The 24,200-nt window shown below is 47.3% G+C and overlaps 1 protein-coding gene across 6 annotated transcripts in view; it reads right to left on the reverse strand.

Annotated features, from left to right (window-relative positions):
- GAD1 (glutamate decarboxylase 1) overlaps nt 1-24,200 on the reverse strand; it is a 66,638-nt gene that overhangs the window by 32,077 nt on the left and 10,361 nt on the right. For all 6 annotated transcript variants that reach the window (XM_020789453.3, XM_020789455.3, XM_078394366.1 and 3 more), the window contains exons 4-5: nt 13,810-13,971; nt 9,258-9,500 (exon numbers count right to left, since the gene is read on the reverse strand). In XM_020789453.3, coding sequence (XP_020645112.1) covers nt 9,258-9,500; nt 13,810-13,971 — 405 coding nt within the window. The remainder of the gene's footprint in view (nt 1-9,257; nt 9,501-13,809; nt 13,972-24,200) is intronic.

Here is a 24,200-nt window from a genome sequence, read left to right on the forward strand (position 1 = left end):
ACATGTGCATATAACTTTTGTTTTAGATGAACCGTCTGCCATAAGATAAATTCTCCGTGATAAAATCCATTCTGTAGTCCCAAAGAGAAAAGATCCACTGAATCAATGGAACAGCAACAAGTCCCATCCATTCAGTACCTTTTAGATCTACTAATTGGATTTAACCTTCAATACGTACGATTCTTTAACTGTCAGTTTGTTCGAGCCCTCAAGGAGGACAATCCAAAGGAATTAAAAACAAGAACAGTCGCAATTGATCTTTTAATTTTCTCTGTTAAATTTACACTCATTGCGGTCATATGACCCATGCAGAAAAAAAGGTTTTCTCTCTTTTACCTGCTATTAGCATGGAACAGCACAGTGGGGGGTAAGAAATGATATATTGACCTGAAAGTATCAGCGACCTGAGATAACCAGGCTGAAATTCTGGGATTCACTACATAGGTAAACTATCTTACAGCTAGGTTTTAGATTAAGAATAACAAATCCAAATTGATTTTTGTTTTAAACAGTAGAGTCATGCTGTGGCACGAGCACCACAATTTTAAGAACATTAGAGATGACTGAGGGCTACTATGATGTCATTCATAATTAATTTATAACCTGTCCATCCAAAAAGCTGAAGGCACCATTCAAGGGATTTTTCCCCTCCGTTTCATCCTTGCAACAAATCCTCAGAGGCAGATGAGACAAACAAGCAAATGGCTCAAGGTCACCCACTGAGTTTTGTGATGGAAACAGGGGTTCCAACAGAGGTGTTCAGGTCCAGCCCTGACAGTCTATGCATGATATAACACTGGTATTCAGCACCACACACCTCTCTGGTTTCTACCACGGGGAATATCCAACAGATACCTATGACATTTCTCTCACCCTGGTCTTAGTGCATTAGATGTGCTGCAGTAGCAATCATGCAAATCGCAGTAGCAACAAATTAACTGTGTAGGTGATGCACATTTTCATCACATACAAAACTGGAGAGAAGCATTAAGGAAATGCGGCCCTGAGACAAAGTGCACCAAATGTATTTGCATTTCTTATCCCAGTGATTGCGTAGAGCCATCCAGAGTCAAAGTACCACTGCCTTCAAGCTGTAATTGCTTTTTAATCAGAAAAATGCGAGGCTAAATGACATATTCAAAGAATGCATCTCATTCTCACCAAGGAGATAATTCAGAAAACATTTTTTTTCTTTACAAAACCCTTTCTGGCTGCCTAATGGTTGGTTCTGACACAGTCCGTTAAACTTCAGCACTCAGCTTGGAGAAAACCTAGGTTACAGCAGGGTTTTGAGAAGTTTCCCTAAAAGACCTTACGTAAAAACAGCAACCATTAAATCCAATCTTTGCAATATTTTTTTCAGTGAAAACAGAATTTCAGACAAAAACAAAACAAAAATGAAAAAATTAAGACCAAAACATGGTGGCACCTTAGAGACTAAGTGCTAGAAGAAGAAGAAGAAGAAGAAGAAGAAGAAGAACAACAACAACAACAACAACAACAACAACAACAACAACTTCCTACTATGGAAGACTGGGAATAACACATGTGGGGGATAATGCAAGGCTACCATAGCTGTGTCATGCATGCTTGAGATTAGTGGGCCTATGTGGATTAGCTGCAATCAAAATGGTGCCTGGGAAGGTAAGCATCCTTAGAACCCTCTCACTTTGTTTCAATATTTGAATAACATTTTAGTACATCTGTGGAACATCCTGCAGAGGAACTAGAGACCAAACTGCTAACATGCGCTGGATTATGGAGAAAGCCAGAGAGTTCCAGAAAAACATCTACTTCTGCTTCATTGATAATGCAAAAGCCTTCGACTGTGTGGACCACAGCAAACTATGGCAAGTTCTTAAAGAAATGGGAATGCCTGACCACCTTGTCTATCTCCTGAGAAACCTATATGGGGGACAGGAAGCAACAGTTAGAACTGGATACGGAACAACTGATTGGTTCAAAATTGGGAAAGGAGCATGACAAGGCTGTATATTGTCCCCCGGCTTATTTAATTTATATGCAGAATACATCATGCGGAAGGCTGGACTGGAGGAATCCCAAACCGGAATTAAGACTGCCGGAAGAAATATCAACAACCTCTGATATGCAGATGATACCACTCTGATGGCAGAAAGTGAGGAGGAATTAAAGAACCTTGTAATGAGGGTGAAAGAAGAGAGTGCAAAAAACGGCCTGAAACTCAATATCAAAAAAACTAAGATCATGGCCACTGGTCCCATCACCTCCTGGCAAATAGAAGGGGAAGATATGGATGCAATGACAGACTTTACTTTCTTGGGTTCCATGATCACTGCAGATGGAGACAGCAGCCACGAAATTAAAAGACGCCTGCTTCTTGGAAGGAAAGCGATGACAAACCTTGACAGCGTCTTAAAAAGCAGAGACATCACCTTGCCAACAAAAGTCCGAATAGTCAAAGCTATGGTTTTTCCTGTCGTGATGTATGGAAGTGAGAGCTGGACCATAAAGAAAGCAGACCGCCGAAGAATTGATGCCTTTGAATTGTGATGCTGGAGGAGGCTCTTGAGAGTCCCCTGGACTGCAAGGAGAACAAACCTATCAATTCTAAAGGAAATCAACCCTCAGTGCTCACTGGAAGGACAGATCCTGAAGCTGAGGCTCCAGTACTTTGGCCATCTCATGAGAAGAGAAGACTCCTTGGAAAAGACCTTGATGCTAGGAAAGTGTGACGGCAAGAGGAGAAGGGGACGACAGAGGATGGCTGGACAGTGTCTGCGAAGCAACCAACATGAAATTGACACAACTCCGGGAGGCAGAGGAAGCTAGGAGGGCCTGGCGTGCTCTGGTCCATGGGGTCACGAAGATTCGGACACGACTAAATGACTAGACAACAACAACGACATCTGTGGACCATTTCATAACTCTGGTACATGACTTGCAGTCAGAATTTATCCCTAAATCCTTGATCTGTTCATTTGTGTTTGTTCATAGACCATATCAGCTGGCTGTCCTATTGATTTCAGCTGCTAAGTAAACAACCCATGACTGGCCTATTCAGGGCCCAGCAGCCTCTCTCATGACTGGAGTCTCAGACAGTCACCAGGATTGCCTGCCACTAAATCACACCCTGATCCTCATCTGTCTTGGGAATGCAGAGCAAACCAGACAACGCAAAAACACAACAGCTGTTAAGGAAAGCATAGCAGGTTTCCTTAGGAGGAGGAGGAGAGCCTCTGGAGGGCCTTTCTGCTGTGTTCCACATCAAAAGAAAAGCATGTTCCAAACAAAGACCATTTAAATCCCATCGGAACCAGTGGGATTAATTTCATCACAAAGGACACGTCTCACAGTTTTGAATGTGTTGTGAGGAATTCTGTTGCTTTGAAAGCCTATTCCAGCATTCCGGCCTGAGCATTTTCATTTCATCAGAGCCTTTGCGATTAAAACCTGGCTTTAAGCATACTCTTTTTTTTCTTAACATGCTGTCAGGTTGCTCTTCTGAGTAAACATGCATAGTCTTTTTTTTTTTTTTTTTTGGTAAAATATGACAACAGAGCACTGTGTAACTGTAAAAATCCACACTCTTCCCCAAGTACTCCTGTGGCATTTTGTCACTATTCTGAACTAGTGTAGACCCACTGACTCAATGGAATTTACACAAGTATTGAATTACCATTCAGCTATCCATTCAATGTGTCTGCTCTCTAGATGTGTTTAGCAACAAGATACTCACCAACAGCTAATAATTAAATCATAGAAATATAGATTTAAGCTTAAACATTAAGGGGCATTTGATGTCTATACAAGCAATGGAGAGAGACTAAGGAGCCTTGGTTTTTTGTTTTGTTTTTTGTTTTGTTTTGTTTTTTGGAGCAAGTTTAGACAAATGTCTTCCTGTGGTTTTTAAACTTAGAATATGCCACTACCAAGCAAGGTCTGAGACCAGATGATTCTTCACTGCCATCTGTGCTTGTTCATTTGCTACTACCGAGATCCCAGAGACTATGCGAAGGACAGCATTCTCCCATACAATCCTAACTGGGCTTTGAGGTTTTTGAGTTTTGGGGGGAGGGGCTTCCTGGCCACATCTGAGGGTAAATTTGGTGTGAGTGTGAAAGAAGGTTTTCTCACTGACTCTGCACTTAGGCTGTGATGCTCCTTCCCAAAGGAAGCTAGGCTGACCCTCTCCTTGCTGTCCTTCCATCAGTGGGGGAAGACCCTTTTGATTCACAAGGGCTTTGGGGTCTCTGACTGGGGGCTGAGGAACGGGCTTTGAACAGGGAGATGCAGCTCCTTCTTTCATCGATGCATTTTCCTTTCTCTTCTGTGATTCAGTTGGCTTTGACTAATTTGACTTTAATGCTGACAGTTGCCTTCAGTGCCATTCTCTGGCATAAAGCCAGACTATAAAGCCAGTACATAAAACTGTGGGGAAGAGTGGGGTATTTGTCTGGAGTCCTGCAGTTGGAGGCAGTGGTGGGATCCATCATGTTACATGGCATTGTATTCCGATTTTAGCACCTATTAAATACAGGGGGACTTTAGTTGCATTGTGATGTCATTCGTGGTGATAAAAGCTGCCTCGTCACAGTACTGGAACTCTACTTATCACTGCACCATGGCTTTAGTCTCTACACGCAGGAAAGTGGGGTGGTACTATTGGAACAGAGTTGTCTAGGCCGTTAGATCCCCCAACTCAATCCCTCTATGATGCAGCAACACTGAAGGATGTGTGACAGAAAGTTCATCCTAGGTCAACTTTGTTGCTTTTCTTTGTCGTGTGGCTCCTTAGGGAGCAGGGCTGGGGAACATGCAGTCCTCTTGGAACTTGACAAGACATCAACACCACCATCCCTTGCCTGCCAAGCACCATCCTGACTAGGTAGAGGGTTGAATACTCTACCTGCAGATTGAAAATCCATGTTGTGAGTTTTTCTGAGCACTTCTGAAAGTCTGCGAAACCACATTGCAGAAAGAAAACCTCCATCATCGGGAGACTTCATGCACCCTGACCGGAGTCACTCCCTGGCTGTACTCTCTCCAAGATGATTGCTGAGACATGAAATCAAAGCAGTCAAGGAGTCCAAATCATGTAACTGCACAGCACTCCCTTGGCTGCACAAAATATCACATTTTCAAGCTCTCTTTAAGAGGAGGAAGCCTTTCCTAAAGTTTGTTCCAGGACAGGCCCCCACCAGGAAGACTGGGGCCATAAGGCATTTTAAGGACCCCCTCCATGGCTGCCTGCCTCCTTCTTGTGGACAGCTCCCTTTGCAGCTCAGCACTTTATTTCTTAAGCTTGCTGAAGTTGCTGGACAGCTCCCTGCGTGTCACTCAGGCTTCTCTCCCTGCCAGGCCTTTGCCTGATCATAGTGGCTACGCTGGACTGCTGGCTTCCCTTGCTTCAAAGGCTGAAAACAGAACATTAATGTTCGCTTGACATGAGCAAAGCTGTGGCAAGCCTTTGCTCCCATTTTTTCCCATGGATGGCAATCATAAACCAACACATCTGGAAGGTAACCAATGTGCACTGGATGTAAAAAAAAAAAAAAACCAGAATAAAGTGCCGACAGGCAACTAAACTGTATACGGGGCCAGCCCTAGACATTTTGCTGCAGGAAGCAGAGCAACAGAGTGTGCCTTCCCTCTGACATCATCAGAAGTCAAGGGGAGCTGCACCCAAAGCTAAGTTATATTGGCACAGGAGGCTCAATTCTCTCTGTGTATGTGTGTGTCCCTTACAGAAAAACTACAGCAATAACAAATGAAAAAGCTAACAACTTGCTGCCCTTCCACAGTCCCCCAAATCTGCTACCCGAGGAAGATGCCGCACTCTGCCTCATGGCAGAGCTGGTACTGGCTGAGCATTGCTAACATTCCACCCTAATGCGAATATATTTCTCTAACAACTCATGTCTTCCCTGCAAATTCTCTCCACCTCCACTTCATAAGAACAATCAGAACATGGGTAAGAATAGCTGTAAGCAGATAAACAGAGTATTCTTACTTCTGGCTAGATGAGCCTTTTGGCCACATGGCAGCCCTTCGTTACAAACCTCCTTGTGCAGAATAAGGGGTTTGAGAACTGTGTCCTTTTATCCCTGAGGTTCCAGAAGAATTTTTATTTGCTAGGTTGTTGGGTCCGAGATCACATTCAAAACTTCACGGTGAGCTCAGTTTCTTTAGCAACATTTCACTCTCCACTTGAACATTAGAAGGCTCTCTAAAAACAAGTTAGTTTCAGAATACTCCCCTTACTCACTGAAGAATGGGGGTGGGGGGATTATACAGTATTTGATATCTCACTTGGAAATAGCCTGGAAGCAGGAAGCTTGCTTTATTTAAATGACTTATCAGTAGGGTTGCAAAGTATTACTGATCCTAAGATGTTGACCCCTCCTTTCCGTTCCTTGTTTTTGACATCTGCTCTCTTGGGGGCATAAAGAAGAAAAACTGCCAATTCAGTGTCATTAACACCCTTATTTACCCTAACAATATTGTTCCCCTGAGATAGAGGCACCTTGCATTTCATCAAGTGAAAAAGATTACAACTCTTTGAGGGTGCATGTCTTCCTATTCTGCATGCAGAATAAGCAGAGGCTTGCAGCAGGGGTGGGCCTGGTTTAAATGAAGGCAATTTAAATTGATTTCAAATGAGTTGTTCCTCTGATTTAAACCAGATTTTTGACTGAGGCTTTCTTCCTTGTTTCCTAAACATTTGACTAGTATATCATTTTAATTGATGACTCAGGCTGCAGTCCTGTATCTGTTCACTGGGAGCAGCCCACTGAACACACTGGGTCTTGTGCCCCAAGAGGCTATGTCTCAAATTGTACTGCAAATAGAATATTGTTTAAACCGTTTCCACCAGGGCAACCTCTTTCTTGTACTGTTTACATGTTGCCTGCAGTGGTGTAGTGGAGGCTGGGCTCACAGGGTTGAAGCTCAGGGACTTTCTGTGTAGTATGGACTATGACATGATCTGTCCTCATCCCCTCCAAGCTGCCCTGTTCCTGCTGAATTTAGCTGCAGTCCTGCTCACAGTAGCTGGAAGAATAATGGATTTTCCCCAAAACAGTACAGTATATTGTGGCAAGCCATTCCTCTTGTTATGAAAAGGACTTGAGGATGATTTGGTCTTAAATGGGTAATTAAGAACCATTAGCTTTAGTAAATATCTGCTCTTCATTATTATTATGGACCACTCCAACTGCTTGCATATTTGGACTCTCCTTATTATGGGGGTGGGAAAGGCTATATGGACCGTCATGAGGAATACCTGAAATTCCAAATTTACCATGTTCCCACTGTTTGCATCCTTTCCTTGAAAGAAAAAAAAAAAACACCAATGCTATTCAGGTAATTCCTTTAACATTTGCCCATGTAAGGTGTCTCTTAAAACCAGTATCCATGGTATTTTCTGTAGGTAAATACAAGAGCCAAGGAGCCTGCACACTGGACAATTTTCCCCTCTTTATCTCTTTTCCCTTTCCCGTGTTGCTTCTCCTTGCTTCACTCTCACTCCTTGCCACACCATCACAGAAAACTCAACAGGAACAAAAATGAAATGCCCAGGACTGATAAGTTGGCACGAGGCCAGATCATGACTGAAATGAGAAGAAATCTACATCTGTTCTTATGCATATGCTTAATATGCTGCATTTCTTACCCAGGATGGGGCTCAAGGTTGCTATACAATAATTTAAAAAAAAAAACAGTACCACTAAACATGTAATGACCAGTATCTCATTTCTAGTATCAATTAGAGAACAGGCCCATTGAATCTATTGTTGATTCATGAGTGACGCTGATGTAAATGCCATTGACTCAGTGGCTCTACTCTAGCTGTGATTCATAACAGGGTACTAGGTACAAATATGAAAACCAACATAAAAGTTCTCTTAACAAAGCATAATAAAATAAAAACCTTGAAAACATGTCAGTAAAACTGCTAACAATACATAGATATTGAAGAAAACCAACAAATCTTACGAATACCCTTGTCCTTAGCTAGCAGGCTGTTGCCAAAGGTTTTTGCTTGCTGCAAAAAAGGACAGCAGGGAGGAAAGCCACCCTAACCTCCCTTTGGAGAAGAGGTCCAAAGCCTGGGAGCAGCTACCAAGAAGGCCCTTCTGTCATGACTTCCATGAACAGGCTTCTGAGAATGATGGGACTGAAAGCTGGGCCTCTCGTGCTGGGAGGAAGCATCCATCCAGTCTTCTGTAATGCGTTTGCTTTTCTTGCTTGCTTCCACTGCCATACCACTAAAATGTGTCAGCAATATGTAAGTTTCAGGAGCAGAGAGCAGCAGGATAGAGGCTGAAAACCGGGGAGTCCATCCAATTCGATCTCTGCTCACCTCTGATTGGGGCTATCCCAGAAGACGTCTAACTGGGGTCAAAACGCCAGGAACGCTGGACTCATGCTAGAGAGCTTTATCTGGTGAATTTTCCATTAAACAATCTTTTGGACGGTTGTTGTGGGTTTTTCGGGCTTCTTGGCCGTGTTCTGAAAGTGGTTCTTCCTAACGTTTCGCCAGTCTCTGTGGCCGGCATCTTCAGAGGACAGCAAACTGTGCTCTGGGAGGCTGTCCTCTGAAGATGCTGGCCACAGAGACTGGCGAAACGTTAGGAAGAACCACTTTCAGAACACAGCCAAGAAGCCCGAAAAACCCACAACAACCATTAGATCCCGGCCGTGAAAGCCTTCGCGAAATCTTTTGGACCTTTTTCTGATAACAATATTATTCGGCCCATTTCTACAGCAAGTTTACTCAGTGTATTCCATGGGGCTTTTAACTGATTCGGCATGCTGGATCCAACAGTGTCATTCTGCCGATGGAACCACTTCCATCTACAGAACCTGGAGTGGGTGCAATTCCTGTTCCTTAAAGTCTCACTGGTCCAGCTTCAGAATCTGCTCCAGAAGGCTGTAAAACCCTGTGGAACTGATGGTGGGGCAGTGCAGAGGCCTGTGGACAGGACAGGAGCATCTATTGTCCTATCTGATTTTTGCTATATTTTTAGATTCAACCAAGTGCTGTTTTACAGTGTATTTCAATGAAAACTGAATAAAAAAAAACCCTCTTCTGTTGCCCTGCCAGTTTAGTCCTGATGATCACCAGCTCTGGCCCCTACGGCTCTTCTGCCTAAACAGAGACTTCATAACCTCCAGGTAGTGAGTATCTGGGGAGGGCTTCTTTAGTTGTGCGAACATGCAGGCGCATACACATGATACCGCTGGTTCGATGCAAAGCCCAGCTGTTTTCTTACCTGTCCTCACTCCATATTTCAGCGTGTCCCTGCAGTCCACCAGAATCTGCTCAAGTGACTCCGGGTTGTCGGAGAGTTCAAGATTGAAGCCTTCCATGCCTTCGAGGAGCTGGTGTGGGTGGTGGAAGTCCAGCACCTTGGTGGACCTGTCGAAGGTCTTCCTCACGTAGGTCAGGAGAATGTCCACCACCTCCAGAAGGAACTGCACCGTCTGTTCCTCGCCATTCTTGGCTGGCAGCAAATCTGAGGGAGGGATCAATAAACAACCCGTCCTGTGAGGAAGGGCAGTGGAAGAATTTGCAAGATCCTTCCACACACATTTAACCTCTGTTGCCAAACTATTCTTCGGTCAGAGTGAAAGTCTCACTAAAAAGACTCACCCCCCACAGATGAGGTGGTTAAAAAGCTTTCCCCCGATCACTGAACACTGTGCTTCCATACTCTCCATCATAGCAGCAAACCACAAATCCAGAAATCTAATCCATCATATAATTTCAAGCTGTGATTCTTCATATCTTAACATTGTTGAATGCTAAGTTTCTGGGCCAACCGAGGACCAAAGAAACTTGTGAGAAACAGCGGAGGCTCTAGCATGATTAAAAAACCTGAAAATCTGAAGTAATTCTGTAATATTTGGATAGCCCAACACCAGCAAAACATTAAATACTGACACCTCCAAAATAATAATACTTAGGAAGGCTTGGCATATCCTTCAAAACAACTAGGAGCCCAGGCTTAGAGGAGCCATTTTGAATTCTGTCCCTGTCCTTAGTACAGCTATATTCATTGGGAGTATCTACATCCTAGCTCTTCTCCAAGGAGCCTTCAGATTATTATTGTCATAGAGGGGCAAAATCCTGTTGTGTTTAATGTTATGTTGGCATAAACTAGACCTAGTCTCAGAAATAATTAATTTAGATTAATTGAAAGCTTCCTACCACCAATTCCTCCCCCCCCCCCCGGCTTCAGGTTCCAAGGCTACCTAGAGCATCCTTTTGCCTTGGGGAAGACTTTGGGGGGCTTCTGATGTGGGGAGCGGAAGCCTTTAATCGTAAAAAAAATCACCTCTGGATTGTCACCAATGGTGTCCCCCTTTTCCTGTTAAATGCTTTCCCACCATCCTGAGGCCCCCAAAGTCTTCTCCGGGGCAAAAGGGAGCCCTAAGGAGACTCAGAGCATGAAAGGGAAGACAAGAAGCTCTCCATTTGTATAAACAAATTATTTCCAGTGCCAAATCCAGTTTACACTGGCATAATTTCACACAGCCCATCTGAGCCTCTGTTTAAAAGCCTCCAACAAAGGAGTCCAGCAGCCTCTGAAGCAGTCCATTCCCCTGTCAGAAAAGTTCTTATTGTCAAAAGGTTCTTCCTGCTTTTCAGGTAAAATCTCCTTTCTAGTAATCTGAATCCATTTTCAGGATTCCTACCCTGTGGTCCTAGAGCAATAATTACTGTGCTCCTCACTGTCACCCAGGGCACTTTCATCTGGACTAGTAAACACCTTACATTTGCCCTGTGGCACCCTTCAAGAATTATTTGATGCCCAAGAAAAGGATTTTAAAATTGTCCGTTGGTAGAGTTTTCCCATACTTTCAATGCATGGCCAGCTCTTGTAAAGGCTGGCAACCCTTTCCCCCATTCCTGGCCAGGACCTGTCCTTCCACGAACTGTATCCTTCAGCGGGGAAAGTTTTACTGCACCTGCTTGGGGAGGAGGGATATCACCTCCTGAATTCCTGCCATTTCTGAATTTTAGTCAAAACTGTAAAAAAGTCTGGCAGAGAAGCAGTGAGCAATTCCATCCTAATGTTCTGGAGTATTCTCTCTCTCTCTCTCTCTCTCTCTCTCTCTCTCTCTCTCTGTGTGTGTGTGTGTGTGTGTGTGTGTGTGTGTGTGTGTGTGTGTGTGTGTTTATTTGAGAAAGCAGGATACTAAGGGGGCAACCAACATGGCAGGCGTGTCTGTGTGAGGCATTAAGAAAGAAATGTGCCTAGTCTAGTGGCCTTCTTCCTCCCATGGAGCTGAAATACTGGACACTGTGATGTCTTCCATGAATCCCCTCATGGAAGGATGAAAAATCATACCATCCCAAATACCCCAGCCCCTCATCACCTTGTTCTCTGCCCGTTAACACCCCAGGGGCTCCAAACCCTGCAGGAAGCAACAAGGAATTCTAACAGTGTCTGTCTATGTAAAAGGCAGGTGGGGGGGGGGCTCAAGCTGGGGCAGATGTACCTTTGGGAAACCAGACTGCTGAGCTGCTCTATGCATCAGTTCCTCACTGAATAGCATAAACTCTTCCTCTCTCTTGCATCCCTCTTTCTTAAATCAGTAGCTGGGAAGTACAAGAAGGAGCTCATTCTCTCTCTCTCTCTCTCTCTCTCTCTCTCTCTCTCTCTCTCTCTCTCTCTTCACAATCATCCTATGACATCCTTCAGACTAGACAGATCTGACTAAGGCCTCCTTCAACAAGGGCAGCAAAGATCCTTTGCAGTCTCTCTGATTCTGGCTCGCTCACAATACGGGATTGTGCCCCTTGCTCAAGCAGATCCACACCTTTCTCAGTTCATTGTTTGAACTTTACTTTGATGCTTCAGACCAACAAGGAATGAGAAACTAATAAGCAGCATACATGCCATTGAACATGTACAGACTGCCCTTTTGCCATTAACGTCCCGCATCACAATCATATTGCTTGAATTCAAGGATGCCCCATGCCTCCCTTTTTATAAAATAAGGCTGCACTCACATATCCATGAGTGTCAAAACCCAAGCTTGGACATGATACTTTCCAGGTTGGCAAATCTCATATTCTGGGGGATTCTGGGAGTTGTAGTCCAAAAAATAACTTTTCCAAGCTGAGATGGAAGATGCGCTGTTTAACTTTTATATACAATTTTATCCCTGTGGAATTCACAGTGTTACAATTATAGCTAGTTTTTGCACATTGGTGGCTCCAGAACCACACTGTCTAATCCAGTGATGGCAAACCTATGGCACGCATGCCACACTTCGCACACAGAGCCCTCTCTATGGGCACCCGAACCATAAGTCACCATAGAGAAATACTTACACGTCCTCCGATCCCAGATTTCGGCACTCCCCTTTGCTGGTGCAGTGGTCCAGCAGAGGGGTTCAAACTAAAACCTCAGCATTTGGGTTTTAATTGCAGTATTGGCACTTTGAAATAAATAAGCTGATTTTGTGTTGCAGTTTGGGCACTCGGAATCAAAAAGGTTCACCATCACTGGTCTAATCAAATCTCCTCCTCCATGTGGCAGAAGCCTTGAACGAGTCCTGCCTAAGCCACTGTGGTTCTCTCATGACTAAGAGAGTTCTGTGACCACAGGCATTCTGCAGGATCCGCACCCCAAGTAAAATGGGGGCAGACTCCTGCAGGTGGGTGCCTCTTCAAGCATGCCAGATGACAACTCCCATCACCCTAGGCAGCATTATGCCACCTGGAGAAGATGGAATTTGTAGTCCAACACCTGCTTAAGGGAAGTTGAACAAGAGGAGCAATAGGAGGGTTTACTTGGATTTGATACAAAAGAAGAACAGCAGATCCCTGGCTGTTGAGGAGAAATCCTCTAGACCACTGGTTCTTAACCTTGGGTTACTCAGGAGTTTTGGACTGCAACTCCCAGAAGCCTTCACCACCAGCTGTCCTGACTGGGGTTTCTGGGAGTTGCAGTTCAAAAGCATCTGAGTAACAAAAGTTAAGAACCACTGCTCTAGACTACTTGGCAGATCGATACAGATGATCAAGCTAACTGGGACAGAGCTCGGCAAACCTATTTTTGGGACAGAGTTTCCATAATCCCTCAGCTAGCAGAGCTACTTGATAGCATAGCTAGGGGATTCTGGGTGTTGTACTTGAAAAATTAACTTTTTCAAGCTCTGAACCAGTGTGTGAATGAGCCCCAGAGAGGGAGGGGGAGACTCGAAAGGCTGTCATAGAGAGGAGGGCAGGATCTGTTCTCAATCATTGCCTGCCCTCATCACAGAACCTAATATTATTAGGAAAATAATAAAAAGAGAAAAATATTCTGGCCTCAATCCAGCTGTTGGCTCCAAGCAACCTATGCCCGCTGAATTAAAGGGGGCGGGCGGGGGAGGAATCCGAAGCAAACCAGAGCCTTATGGCACCTTCAAGGTTTATTTTCGGTCAAGTTTTCCTGGATTGCAGCCCACTTGTTCAAACACGTGACTCTTTGGAAACTGCTCCACCGAATTACTGGGGCTTCAGCAAATTGCCATTTAGATATGTTTCATTGATTCAATTGATCTAATCTGGTTGGGACTAACAAATGGCTTTAGGCTCTTCGGTATATCCGCTTTCTCGGAAGCTGGCATAATTTTCCACATCTCTATCAAGTACACCATCTGAAGCCCTTTTTCCTGAAGCTCTTAGCCTCTCCCCGCAGGAAAAACTGTTGGAAGGAAGGAAGGAAGGAAGGAAGGAAGGAAGGAAGGAAGGAAGGAAGGAAGGAAGGAAGGAAGGAAGGAAGGAAGGAAGGAAGGAGAAGAGAAAGCCCACCAAGGGGCACTCACCGCGGGCGTAGAGGTTGGAGAAGTCCGTCTCGGTCCTCCGGAAGCGGGCTTCCTTCTCGTTGTTCTCGCAGGTCACCAGCAGAGTCTTGGCCGGCTGCCTCTCCTTGAGCGCGCTCACCAGGCGGCTCTTGTCTTCCAGGCTGTTGTTCCGTTGCAAGAACCCTACATCGTTATTGCAAGGGGGGCAGGTCAGCGGTGGCCGGATCTCGCCGCCCAGCATGGTGGGGGTTGCGCGGGGGAGCGGCGGTGGGTGGGCGAGGATCCGGCTCCCCGTTTGGCTGGCGCCCCGCTTGCGCCGCGCGCCCCGGTTGTTCCCAGGCTCGACAGGTTGTGGAGGGAGCACCGCCCCGAATGAGGTCAGCGAGGGAGAGGGAGCCTATTTATGGGACAGCGGGCAGGCCCGCAGGAGGGAGCGCTCAAAGGACATCAGTCACAGAAAGGCAGTCGGGCGAAAACAAGTGGGGTGGGGGTGGGGGTGCGGGAGGAGGCGGCGGCGTGGAGGGGGCGCACGCAGCGCGGGCTCCACGTCTGGTGGCGCGCTAAGTCGATCGGACAGATTCCGCCAGCCGCCTCCAGCAAGGGCTGCTCAGGACGAGGTCAGACCCACACCCCGGCCCCAGTCCTCCCACCCCACCCACCGGTGTTAATGTATGGACCTCGGGCCCTGGAGACGGGGGAGGGGGGGCGCTTGGCCAGGTGCCCTTCCGGAACCACAGGAATTCTCCGGAATGCCAGCCAAGAAGGCTTCCCCCGAACAAACCTCCGTTGCATCTCAGGTCCAAAACTTCGTTTTGCGTCCAACCAGGGAACAAAAGGAAAAGGAAAAGGAAAAGGAAAAGGAAAAGGAAGGAAGGAAGGAAGGAAGGAAGGAAGGAAGGAAGGAAGGAAGGAAGGAAGGAAGGAAGGAAGGAAGGAAGGAAGGAAGGAAGGAAAGAAAGAAAGAAAGAAAGAAAGAAAGAAAGAAAGAAAGAAAGAAAGAAAGAAAGAAAGAAAGAAAGAAAGAAAGAAAGAAAGAAAGAAAGAAGAGCATGTGGTCAAGTGCTAAATGCATCTCCGGAATTTGATTCAGCGGTTCTTTGATCAGCTCCTAAATGTGATTTTCCCCTTTTCCTTATTGGAATTTGAAAGGAAGATTATTTAGAAATAAAAACTCCTTTATTTATAGAAGTTTATCCGCAAATAAATGTGCTCCATACTGTAGCTTGATATGACTCCAGTAATTACATATATTACTCTAAGATTTTTATTTATTGTTTATCATTCCTTTATTTTCTGCTTCCTCCTCCTCAAGGGCAACCTCAGGACAGCGCCTCTACAACAACGAAATAGTCGCTTCAAACGCAGAGCGAGCGAGAGACAGATTAAAATGGAAATGTATGGAAGAAGCATAAAACCGTAGGAGGAAAATAATGTTCACTTAGAGCTGATCCAAACGGCTTGAGAAAAATCGAAGCTTCTCCACTCGTCGCCAAAGGGACTCCAGCGCGGGCCCCGGAGCGCCCTCTGCGGAAAGAGCATTGCGCACCGCAGGGAGGTGACGGGGGGAGGGAGGGGGGAGACGGCGCTTTCCAAAGGAGTCCCCGGGGCGCCCCGCCCCCACCGACACCCCGGCCTGATCCAAGGACTAGCTGAGAACAGAAACTGGGAAGAAGCCGGGGATTTTATGGGGGGGGGGGGAGAGTTAGGGTTTTGTTTGTTTCCTTTTAATATGTTTTATATGATTTTAATATTTTTAGTTGTATGCTTTTTAATATTTTGTGTGCCGCCCAGAGTAGGGGGCATGTTCACTAAATGGGCGGGGTATACATTTAAATAAATAAAATAAATAAGCTCTTAAGGGCTGGGGCAGAGACGTGTGGAGCTTCTCCCCTTCTGCAAGTTTAGACGAGTCTGTCCGCGAAGGAAGGAAGGGTTTTCCCAACCTTTCCTTGGAAAACCTTTCCTTTCCATGGACGTCCCAGGGGTTTAACTTACGTAGGAGGTTGACTCAGTTGTTCACAAAATACAAAGACATTCGCACGCACAAACTCGGTATCCAGCATGTTGATTTTTCTAAGCCCCAAAAAATGTAGGACCTTGGATGGTTCTGGCACACAGCGGGCGACCGATCTGTTGTTTAAAGAGATCTCTCCACCACACTGATTACAGTCGTTACAGCGAAGCGGCGCAAGCCCGTGGACTTCATACGGAGGCTTCCAATTACCGGTAAGGGGGGCCGCATGCAGCCGGATCCTGCAGGGTTCTCCAGAAGATCTACTTCGTTTAGTACGATGTACGTCCAAGCACAAGTACTTCTGCTGCTTCTTCTTCGTTGACTGTTGTTGTTGTTTAGTTGTTTAGTCGTGTCCGGCTCACGCCAGGCCCTCCTGTCTTCCACTGCCTCCCGAAGTCTGGTTAAATTCATGTTGGTCACTTCGGTGACCCTGTCCAACCATCTCGTCCTCTATCGCCCCCTTCTCCTCTTGCCTTCACACTTTCCCAGCATCAGGGTTACATCGTGGCTGACTACAACTCCCTGCCCTGCCTGGGGGATGATGGGAGACTGTAGTCAAGAAAAAGAACTTTTTTCAGGCTCTACTTAGGAGGTGCAGGGAGGCCTGCAACTTGACCGAAACCTCCCTCCTTTTAAGCAAGCCTACTCAAGGGCAGAACTACGTGCCCTTTTGTCTCGGGAAGAGAGCAAAACGAAATCCCGACAGATCGACCCTAAAAAGCAGAGGGAATGAAACCGGAGTTCGTCCTCCTTCGCAGGAGAGTGCTCCTCGTGTTGACCCGCTGCCTGTCTAAGTTAGGCCGGATTCCGCTTGATCCTGGATGGCACGCAGCTCCCGAGCTCGGAAACAGATTGAAAGAGAGAGAAGCTTCCCTTCTATTGGGCTTCAGCGCAGACGCTAACGGAGCGATCCCTACCTGCGCGGAAGTCACTCCCGCCGGCTTCAAGGGCTGAGCGCGCGTCCTGGCGACACCCCCCCCCCCCGAGGGCCCTGAGCCCAGGGGGACTCGTGCGGCCTTAGTCGGCCCATGCTTTCAGCTCTAGCCGACAACCCCCCCCAACGTTTCCGGTTTGCCAGCCGCTGCCATGGTGACGGGTCTCCCTCCCCCCCCCTCCCGCCGCGCCTGACTTCAAAAGGACCACCTTTGGTGGTCGCCCGGCGGCGGCGGCAGCGATCCATTCACAGCCCTCGAGGAAACCCATCTCACCGTTTCTTTTACGGGAAAGGAACGGGATCTAGTTAGCCCCGTTTATATTGAGCATCCTCGTTTGCGTTTCAAGGCGAATTAATTCAGAACCCGAAAGTGCTTCACAAGAGAGAAGGGTGTTCTTTTTGTCCCCTACTTCGGAGTATCTTCGCCGGAAGCTTTCCGGGCAGTATTTGCTTTCTCTCTCCCCCCCCCCCCCCATTTTAATGTGCATGCAATCCATGTAAGCTGCGGTAAAGCAGCTGGTTTTCATGACTTTCCTAAAAGAAAAAGGACGGCGTGGGTGGGGGTTTGATGGAAAGGACCTTCGAGAAAGACCCACAAGCAAGACAACGGGAGTTTGCCAACAGCCAAGAAACTTTCAAAAAAATGCCAACAAATCCTCTTTAAGTGACTTGGGTGGGTGGGGGAATCTTTCTGTAGGCTGAGGCTCCAAAGCAAACCCCCTATGGGCTTCCGCTGGACCCTTACTGCCCCGCATCAGCTGGGTGCCCCGCGTCCGAAATCAACTGCTGTGATTGAGGAAAGAACAATCCAACTTCACTGAAGCCCGTGGGGGGTTCTTGCTGTTGTTGACTTGAATGGGGTGAGCCGAAGAGGCATCCTAGGCTCCTTGAATAATAGCGTTGGAGGGGCCCTGCCTGTAAAGCTATGGAATCCAACCTTCTTGTTCAGTGCAGGAAACCAAACCAAGGATATCGGACAGATGGTCATCTAATTTTCTCTTCAATGCCTCCAGTGTTGGAGCCCTCGCCACCTCCTGAGTTAGGACATTTTTCTTGATATTAAACCAAAACCTGACTTCCTGTCACTTCAGTCCATTATTAGGTGCCCTGCACTCTGGGATGATCAAGAACAGATCCTGCCCCTCCCTCTGTATGACAGGCTTTCAAGTATTGGGGAGAAAGGCTATCACGTCTCCCCTCAGTCTTTTCTCAAGGCTAAACTGGCCCTGTTCTTTCAGTCTTTCCTTCATAGCGCTTGGTTCCCAATCGCTTGATCATCCTTGTTGCCTTCCTCTAAACTTGTTCCGGTTTGTCGGCATCCTTCATAACTTCGCAACTGGACACAGTATTCACGATGAGGCCTAACCAGTGGCAAATACAGGGGAATTAGTAATTCACAAGATTTGGAGACTATACTGTAAATGCATCTTAAAATAGCATTTGCCTTTTTTTGCAGCTGCCTGCGTCGATTCATACTGTATTCCACGTGATCTACGTCAGTTCCAAGAGCCTTCCTACAATGACAAGCATTCCCTGCACTCCCGCATCCAAGTCACTAATAAAAATGTTGAAGAGCACACAGGATTGAGCCTTGGGGTACCCCACTTGTTACCTCCTCTGAGTAGGATTCTGTAATCAACTGTCTGTCCGCCTGACAGTTGTTCCGTCCAGCCCACACCTAGTTAGCTTGCTAATCAGAATGCCATGGGGCACTTTGCCAAAAGCTCCGCTGAAGTCAAGATATATTACATCTCCTGCATTTCCACTCTCTACCGGGGAGGTTACCCAATCAAAAAAAATGAGATAAGATTAGCCTGGCAGGAAGACGTGCGCAGAAAACTCCCCTTCAGCCACAGCTATTTCGGTCTCCTGTCACTTCGACTCTGATCACGCCTTGAGAAGCTCTCCTACTTTTCTGGCTCAGGCAGGCGCCGTGTCGTGAGAACAGATGAGCGACTGTGAACCCGATGCGGTGGAGGAAGCAGCAGCACGCCAGGGAAAAACGCCCCCGATCAAGGACCTTGACGGCAGGATGGAGGCTCCATATCACGTGTCCGGAAGGGCGCCTGTGGAGGTGAAGAAGGAGATTTCTTTGCAGGCACGTGGCTGGGTGGACATCAGGAGAGGAAGCAAATGGTAGTGAAGGCAGAGCAGATTCTGCCCCCTGATGAGCCCTTAACTCGCTGATGACACAGAGGTTACTCCGTTTTTGACGTGTGTTTAGATTGCTAGTCACACAGGAGGGTCTATTTATTCATATAGTTCTTTTCCTGGATGGATAAAGGATGACACAGGGAGAATCTCAGCAATTAGCCTTACAATTGATGTACAAGGCGGGGGGGGGGGGGGAGTCTTGATTTTATGCCAACAGACCAGTTGGCCTCCCCGAACGCAGCGCTCTCGGCAAATCACGAGGTGATGGAATTTGTAATCCAACACATCCGAAGCACAACGGGTTGGGAAAGGCTGCATAATCTGGATGCTGCCTTTTCAAATAATCTGGGTTTAGGGTCTTCCTCCAATGGGTTGGCCTCATTCACCCCCAGTGCTCCCCTCCTTGGTGGTGGTTAGAGCACTGAAAGTCACAAGGGTGGCGTTTTCGTCTGTAAAAAGGCTGAATCGTGATCGATGAATATCAGTACAGGCGAATTTCCTCTGAGAATCCCGAAGAGCAAGCGCGCTATTCAACGCTCAGAAGAAGAAGGAAGTCCTATTGAGTTCAATACGTGGTTCCAGGATGATAGTCCAAGCGAGGAAACTTAAACTTATCTATTCAGGAGTAAAATCCACTAAAGTAAACTGGATTTACACCCTCGGTAAATGTATACAAGATTATAGCAGTGGGGCCCAAGCGTGGGATCTACAGATGCCTTTGAATTACGGTTCTCAAAATCTCTGTCTGGCTGTCTGGTTGGGGAAATCCAAGCAAAACGTAGACCCAGACAAGGAGGGCCACCGAAACACATCCTAAATAGGATTCCCTTTGGAGGGATGCAGGAATGTTCTTAGGGGAGACTTGCCCGGAAATTCTTTTATGATTTTAACGTATCCAGATGGACGAAATGCTCTATAGTGGCTCGCACTACGCTCCGAAATCAGTCAATGCTCTCCCGCTCTCTCTCACACACACACACACTCCGGAAAAATTCCTGTGACAACCGTGGCTGGATCACGCTGGGAAAAAAATTAAGTGACCATCTCTTTGCCTTCGAATCAGAAACTCAGGAAACGCGGGTGACATAAACCCCAGAGTTTGATCATGGAGTTTCCATTTCTGCTTAGTTAGGCGATTTGATCATCATCACTGAAGCAGCTAGCAATTATTTCAGAGCATCCAGAGACATGATGAGCGTTCACCTCTGTACACCGGAGAAATTAATTAAAACAAGATCTGGCGGCTTCTATCCAGAGGCAGAGAGAAAGGGCCTCCTTAATTCCCCTTTTAAACAAGAGGTCAGTTATCTATTTTTTAAAAAACCAACCAACCAACCAACCAACAAAACTGAACTTCTGCAAGGACCACAGATCAAGAAATCTTCGGCTAATGAAGTTAGCCAGGTTGCTGCATCTCCGGGATGTGGAAGTAATAGGTACAAATTGGACAATTGCTTTACAGTAAATGGTCTCTCCCTCCCCGCTCCCAGAAGGTAATTTGACTTGATCTGGGTTCTACTGGGCGTAAAATGGAAGCCAATTATTTTCAAGGCAAGATTCAAAGGCCTTTGGAGAAAGTAACGTTAACCACTGAGAGGCGTGTTTGTGTACATGCTAAACCGGGCTCAGGCCGTGAGTGAGTGGAGCTCCTGCGCCCGTTACATCTCACGTTACGTTATAACAGCGAACCTGATCTTTGTGAAACTACTTTTCGAGGCGAAGGTTTTGGATTTCGAGAACCGAGCATCGCTCCATTGAGAACACTGGTCGGGACTGCTCAAAGGATGATGAAATCCTCCTCCATTACAGCAGCCTATCCACCACCCAGCTGAGAGTCTTCGCAGACCGTTTAGCAGGGCCAGAGGCAGGCTGCCATCCTGTGCCAGAACCTCGTGGCGAGCAGGCCCCGTTGAGCACAAAGGGCTCTTATTTCTGAGTAAACAAACATGCGTAGGCTTGCATTCCATGTTGCCTTTTAGAAAAGGAGAGTTCTTTAAGTCCCAAATGTTAAATTAGGCCTGGGGATTAACTAGAACTAGAATTAGCCAACTCTGGCACGTGTGCTTCTGAGCACGTGCAGAAGATTTCCCCCTCGCGGCCAGGGGGCGACCGAGCGACGAAAATCAAAGCCTTCCGGAGCGGGAAAGGCTTTCCGGTCCAAATCGTTGAGGACGCCTCCTGTTTAGGTCGAACTTTTCATTTCTGAAGTCAGCCACTGGCCCATTACAGCGAAACCCCGGCCCTAAAGGAGTCTCCGGTTGTGCCGCCTGTCTTCCTATTTCAACATTTGAAGATTGAGTTTAAAACAGCAACAGCAACGAATTCTGATCTCAACGCATTGATTTGGTTGCCTTGATTTACTCGAGGCCTTGCTTTGGCGAGACAAATAAGGTGGCCAGTCGCATTTCCCCAGTTTTGGACTTTGACCTTTTGCGCCAGCCTTGAGGAGCAAGACTGACCTCATTTTAGAGGCAGCACCGCGAGAGTGCCTGCCGTTTGGGGACCACGAACTGTGCCCGGCGTTACGTAACGGTCCGGAGGTGCCCCCCAAAACCCCACGGGCGCCGCTTTGGACGAAGCCGTGCTTGCTTCGTCTCGCCGAAGAGGAGCGCGTGCTGCCCAGGGGGAGAGCTTCCCTCCGCATCAGCTGCTCTCCTGGTCGCCTCCTTGGCCGTCCCAGAGGTTAAATAGATAAACCAATAGTAAGCCGATGCGTCCCTTCGCCGTTGGCAGAAAGGAGGACGTGTTTCCTGGCATGCAAGTTCTGGAGTTTCAAATAATATTAATAATAATAATAATAATAAAAAGTTGATGAGGTGGAAGGACAAGTCCAGGAAAAATCAAAATTGAAGAACTGATCTTTATATTGGCATAAATCACATCCTTATAATAGGAAAACAAGCGCTGGAAGTAACATCAAGCCAATTACTGCCCATTCTGCTTCACTTGAAACGGGTCGGGGGGGGGGGAGGAGGAAATGAAGGTTTTCCTAGCCACCGACACATTCGGACAGAAATTAAAATGGGCCCTGTGCTCATCATGTCTTGGCTTGGAGAACCAATTCTCGGCGTCTCTCCTAAAGCTTGAAAGACGGAACCTGAAGCGCCAGAATCTAAATCGGATTAAGAGTGAATGCCCCTGTAGGTGATTGCAATAGTATCACTCCGGTCAAACGACTTCGATTTAACGGGTTTGTAGACATCGTGATGATAATTAAATATATTCACTACTTAGTTTCTAGTGGGTTATAAAACCTAATCGCTCGAGGAAGACCAACCGGTTTCTATTAACCCATAAACACTGGCTAAATTTTCCTAATTTGTTGTTACGGTTTTTATAAGACCACACACGGCCTTAGTGGGCTGAGTGCAAAGGTTCTCTATGTTGCTTTTCTTCTTTTTCTTTCTTACAATGATTTTTTAAAAAAACTTTTCGAGAAAACCACAGTGTAATTCGAGAACCTTAACCACCAGAAGTCCAATTTTACTTCCCTGAGGAGGGTTAACTAAGGGGGAGAGATCCAGGCTCAGATTTCCCATCGGCTTCAAGGCTGAGCTGGGGAAGCCCAGGGATGGCCTACCTCACAAGGTCGTTTTGTGCTGTTCTGTGGGGCGATCTCTTTAAAAAAAAAAATTAAATGCAATTGATTTCGTTGGTGTTTATTTCCAAATTGTGTTGCGCTCCCTAGAAGGAATAATAGCACAATTCTATGTAGGTCGGCTCAGAAATGCGTCCCACTGAGCTCATAGGAAGCAGAAGTGTGATCCCCGCTGAGACCCCCCTCCAGAGCCTAGTTCCAGCTTCAGACCCCCCCAGAGGAAAAACTGGAGACTAAATTCCGTGTCAGTCACGGGAGGCGCTTCCGAAGGATCCCTGTCGAGCTTCTTTCCACACACAGGCAAGCCTCCTGTCCCCCGGCATTAGCGCTGGGATTTCCCGGGCTCCCCATTTCCTCCGTGTGGGCGTTTCTGGTTGAGGTGGTCGCCGCTGGGGGGGGCTGCATGAGAAGAATCCCCTGGAAAGCTCCGGCGGCTGTGCCCCCCGGCTCCCTTTTCCTGAAGTCAAGCTGAGGGACGCTCCTCTCCAGAGGAGGCTTTTGGTTCTCAGGCTGGCAGCCGGAGAAGCTCCTTGTGAGTGGAAGGCCGAGGCTGGAGGGGAAGACCCTCTTCAGGCGGAGTGACAGGGACGCCTCGTTTCCTGTCGGTGACCGCGGGGTGCGAGCGGCGGGAGGGAGGCCAGCCCAGAAGCGAGTCCCAGGGCAGCTGCCGGGCAGGCCGGCCCGAGGGCCTCTTGGAGGAGGCCGGTGTCACGCGTCGCTCCTCCACACGTCGGCGGAACAGTCCGGAGGGGCCCCCTTTGGAAAAGGCACCGGGGAGGGCCTCTCGGAGAGAACCCCTGGAAGATGCTCAGGGCCCTGGGAGGTGTTCCGGTCCTGCCAGGAAGGGGCCAGGGGAGGACTCCTCATAAGTGGGATCTCTCCGAATCCTTCCCTGCCCTTCCCTCTTAGGTCAGCCTTACACACACACAGACACAGACACACACACACACACACACACACAAAATTTAAACTTGGATTTTTAAATCGTCGGTGTAAACTCGTTTTAAATCCGTATATGTATTTAAGATATAAAGATACATACTGTATATATCTCTTTTTTTTAATCCCGTGTTTTTATGAGACCTTGGCCTCAGCTCGGGAAGCAGCGCCGGATTTTTGGAAGCGAAAGGCCAGGGAGGGGAGGGGAGGGAGGCGCGCTCACCCAAAGGGTCGAAGGAAGGCGCGCTCCCTAATCCCACCCCCACCCCCTTCCTGACAACCCATGAGCCTTGCGGCACCGTGACAAGCCTAAGTGATGTCAGTTTCTCCTCAGATCGACACCGACTCTCTGGCGGTACAATAATTCCATGTAAGGCCATTTGTCCTTCTATGATGATCCCGCCCTCCCCCCGGAGTCAGGAGCATTTTTAAAAAATGTCCGCCTAGATGTTGTGGAAAGGGGCGCTGAGAGAGGGGGGGGCAGGCTCTGAGACCAGAAGCCCCTCCGTCTGCGCGCTTGTTTCCACCGGCTTTTCCCGTTCTCCCTCTTCCTTCAAGGGCAGGATATGTGGGGCAGGGCCCACAGCATTTCCCAAGGATCTTAGGCTCTCGCTCCCCGGAAAAGGGGGTTGCCCCACCACAAGCCCTGGTCGTCTAGCAACCCATCGCGGCGGCGGCAGGCGCAGCGGAGCGTTCCTTTATCAGTTCTGCCTGCCCGGAGAAATTAAAACGATGATGAAAAAACTCATCGTTCCAGCCACCACAGAAGGGAC

The sequence above is a fragment of the Pogona vitticeps genome, chromosome 1, assembly GCF_051106095.1.
Source record: "Pogona vitticeps strain Pit_001003342236 chromosome 1, PviZW2.1, whole genome shotgun sequence".
NCBI lineage: Eukaryota > Metazoa > Chordata > Lepidosauria > Squamata > Agamidae > Pogona > Pogona vitticeps.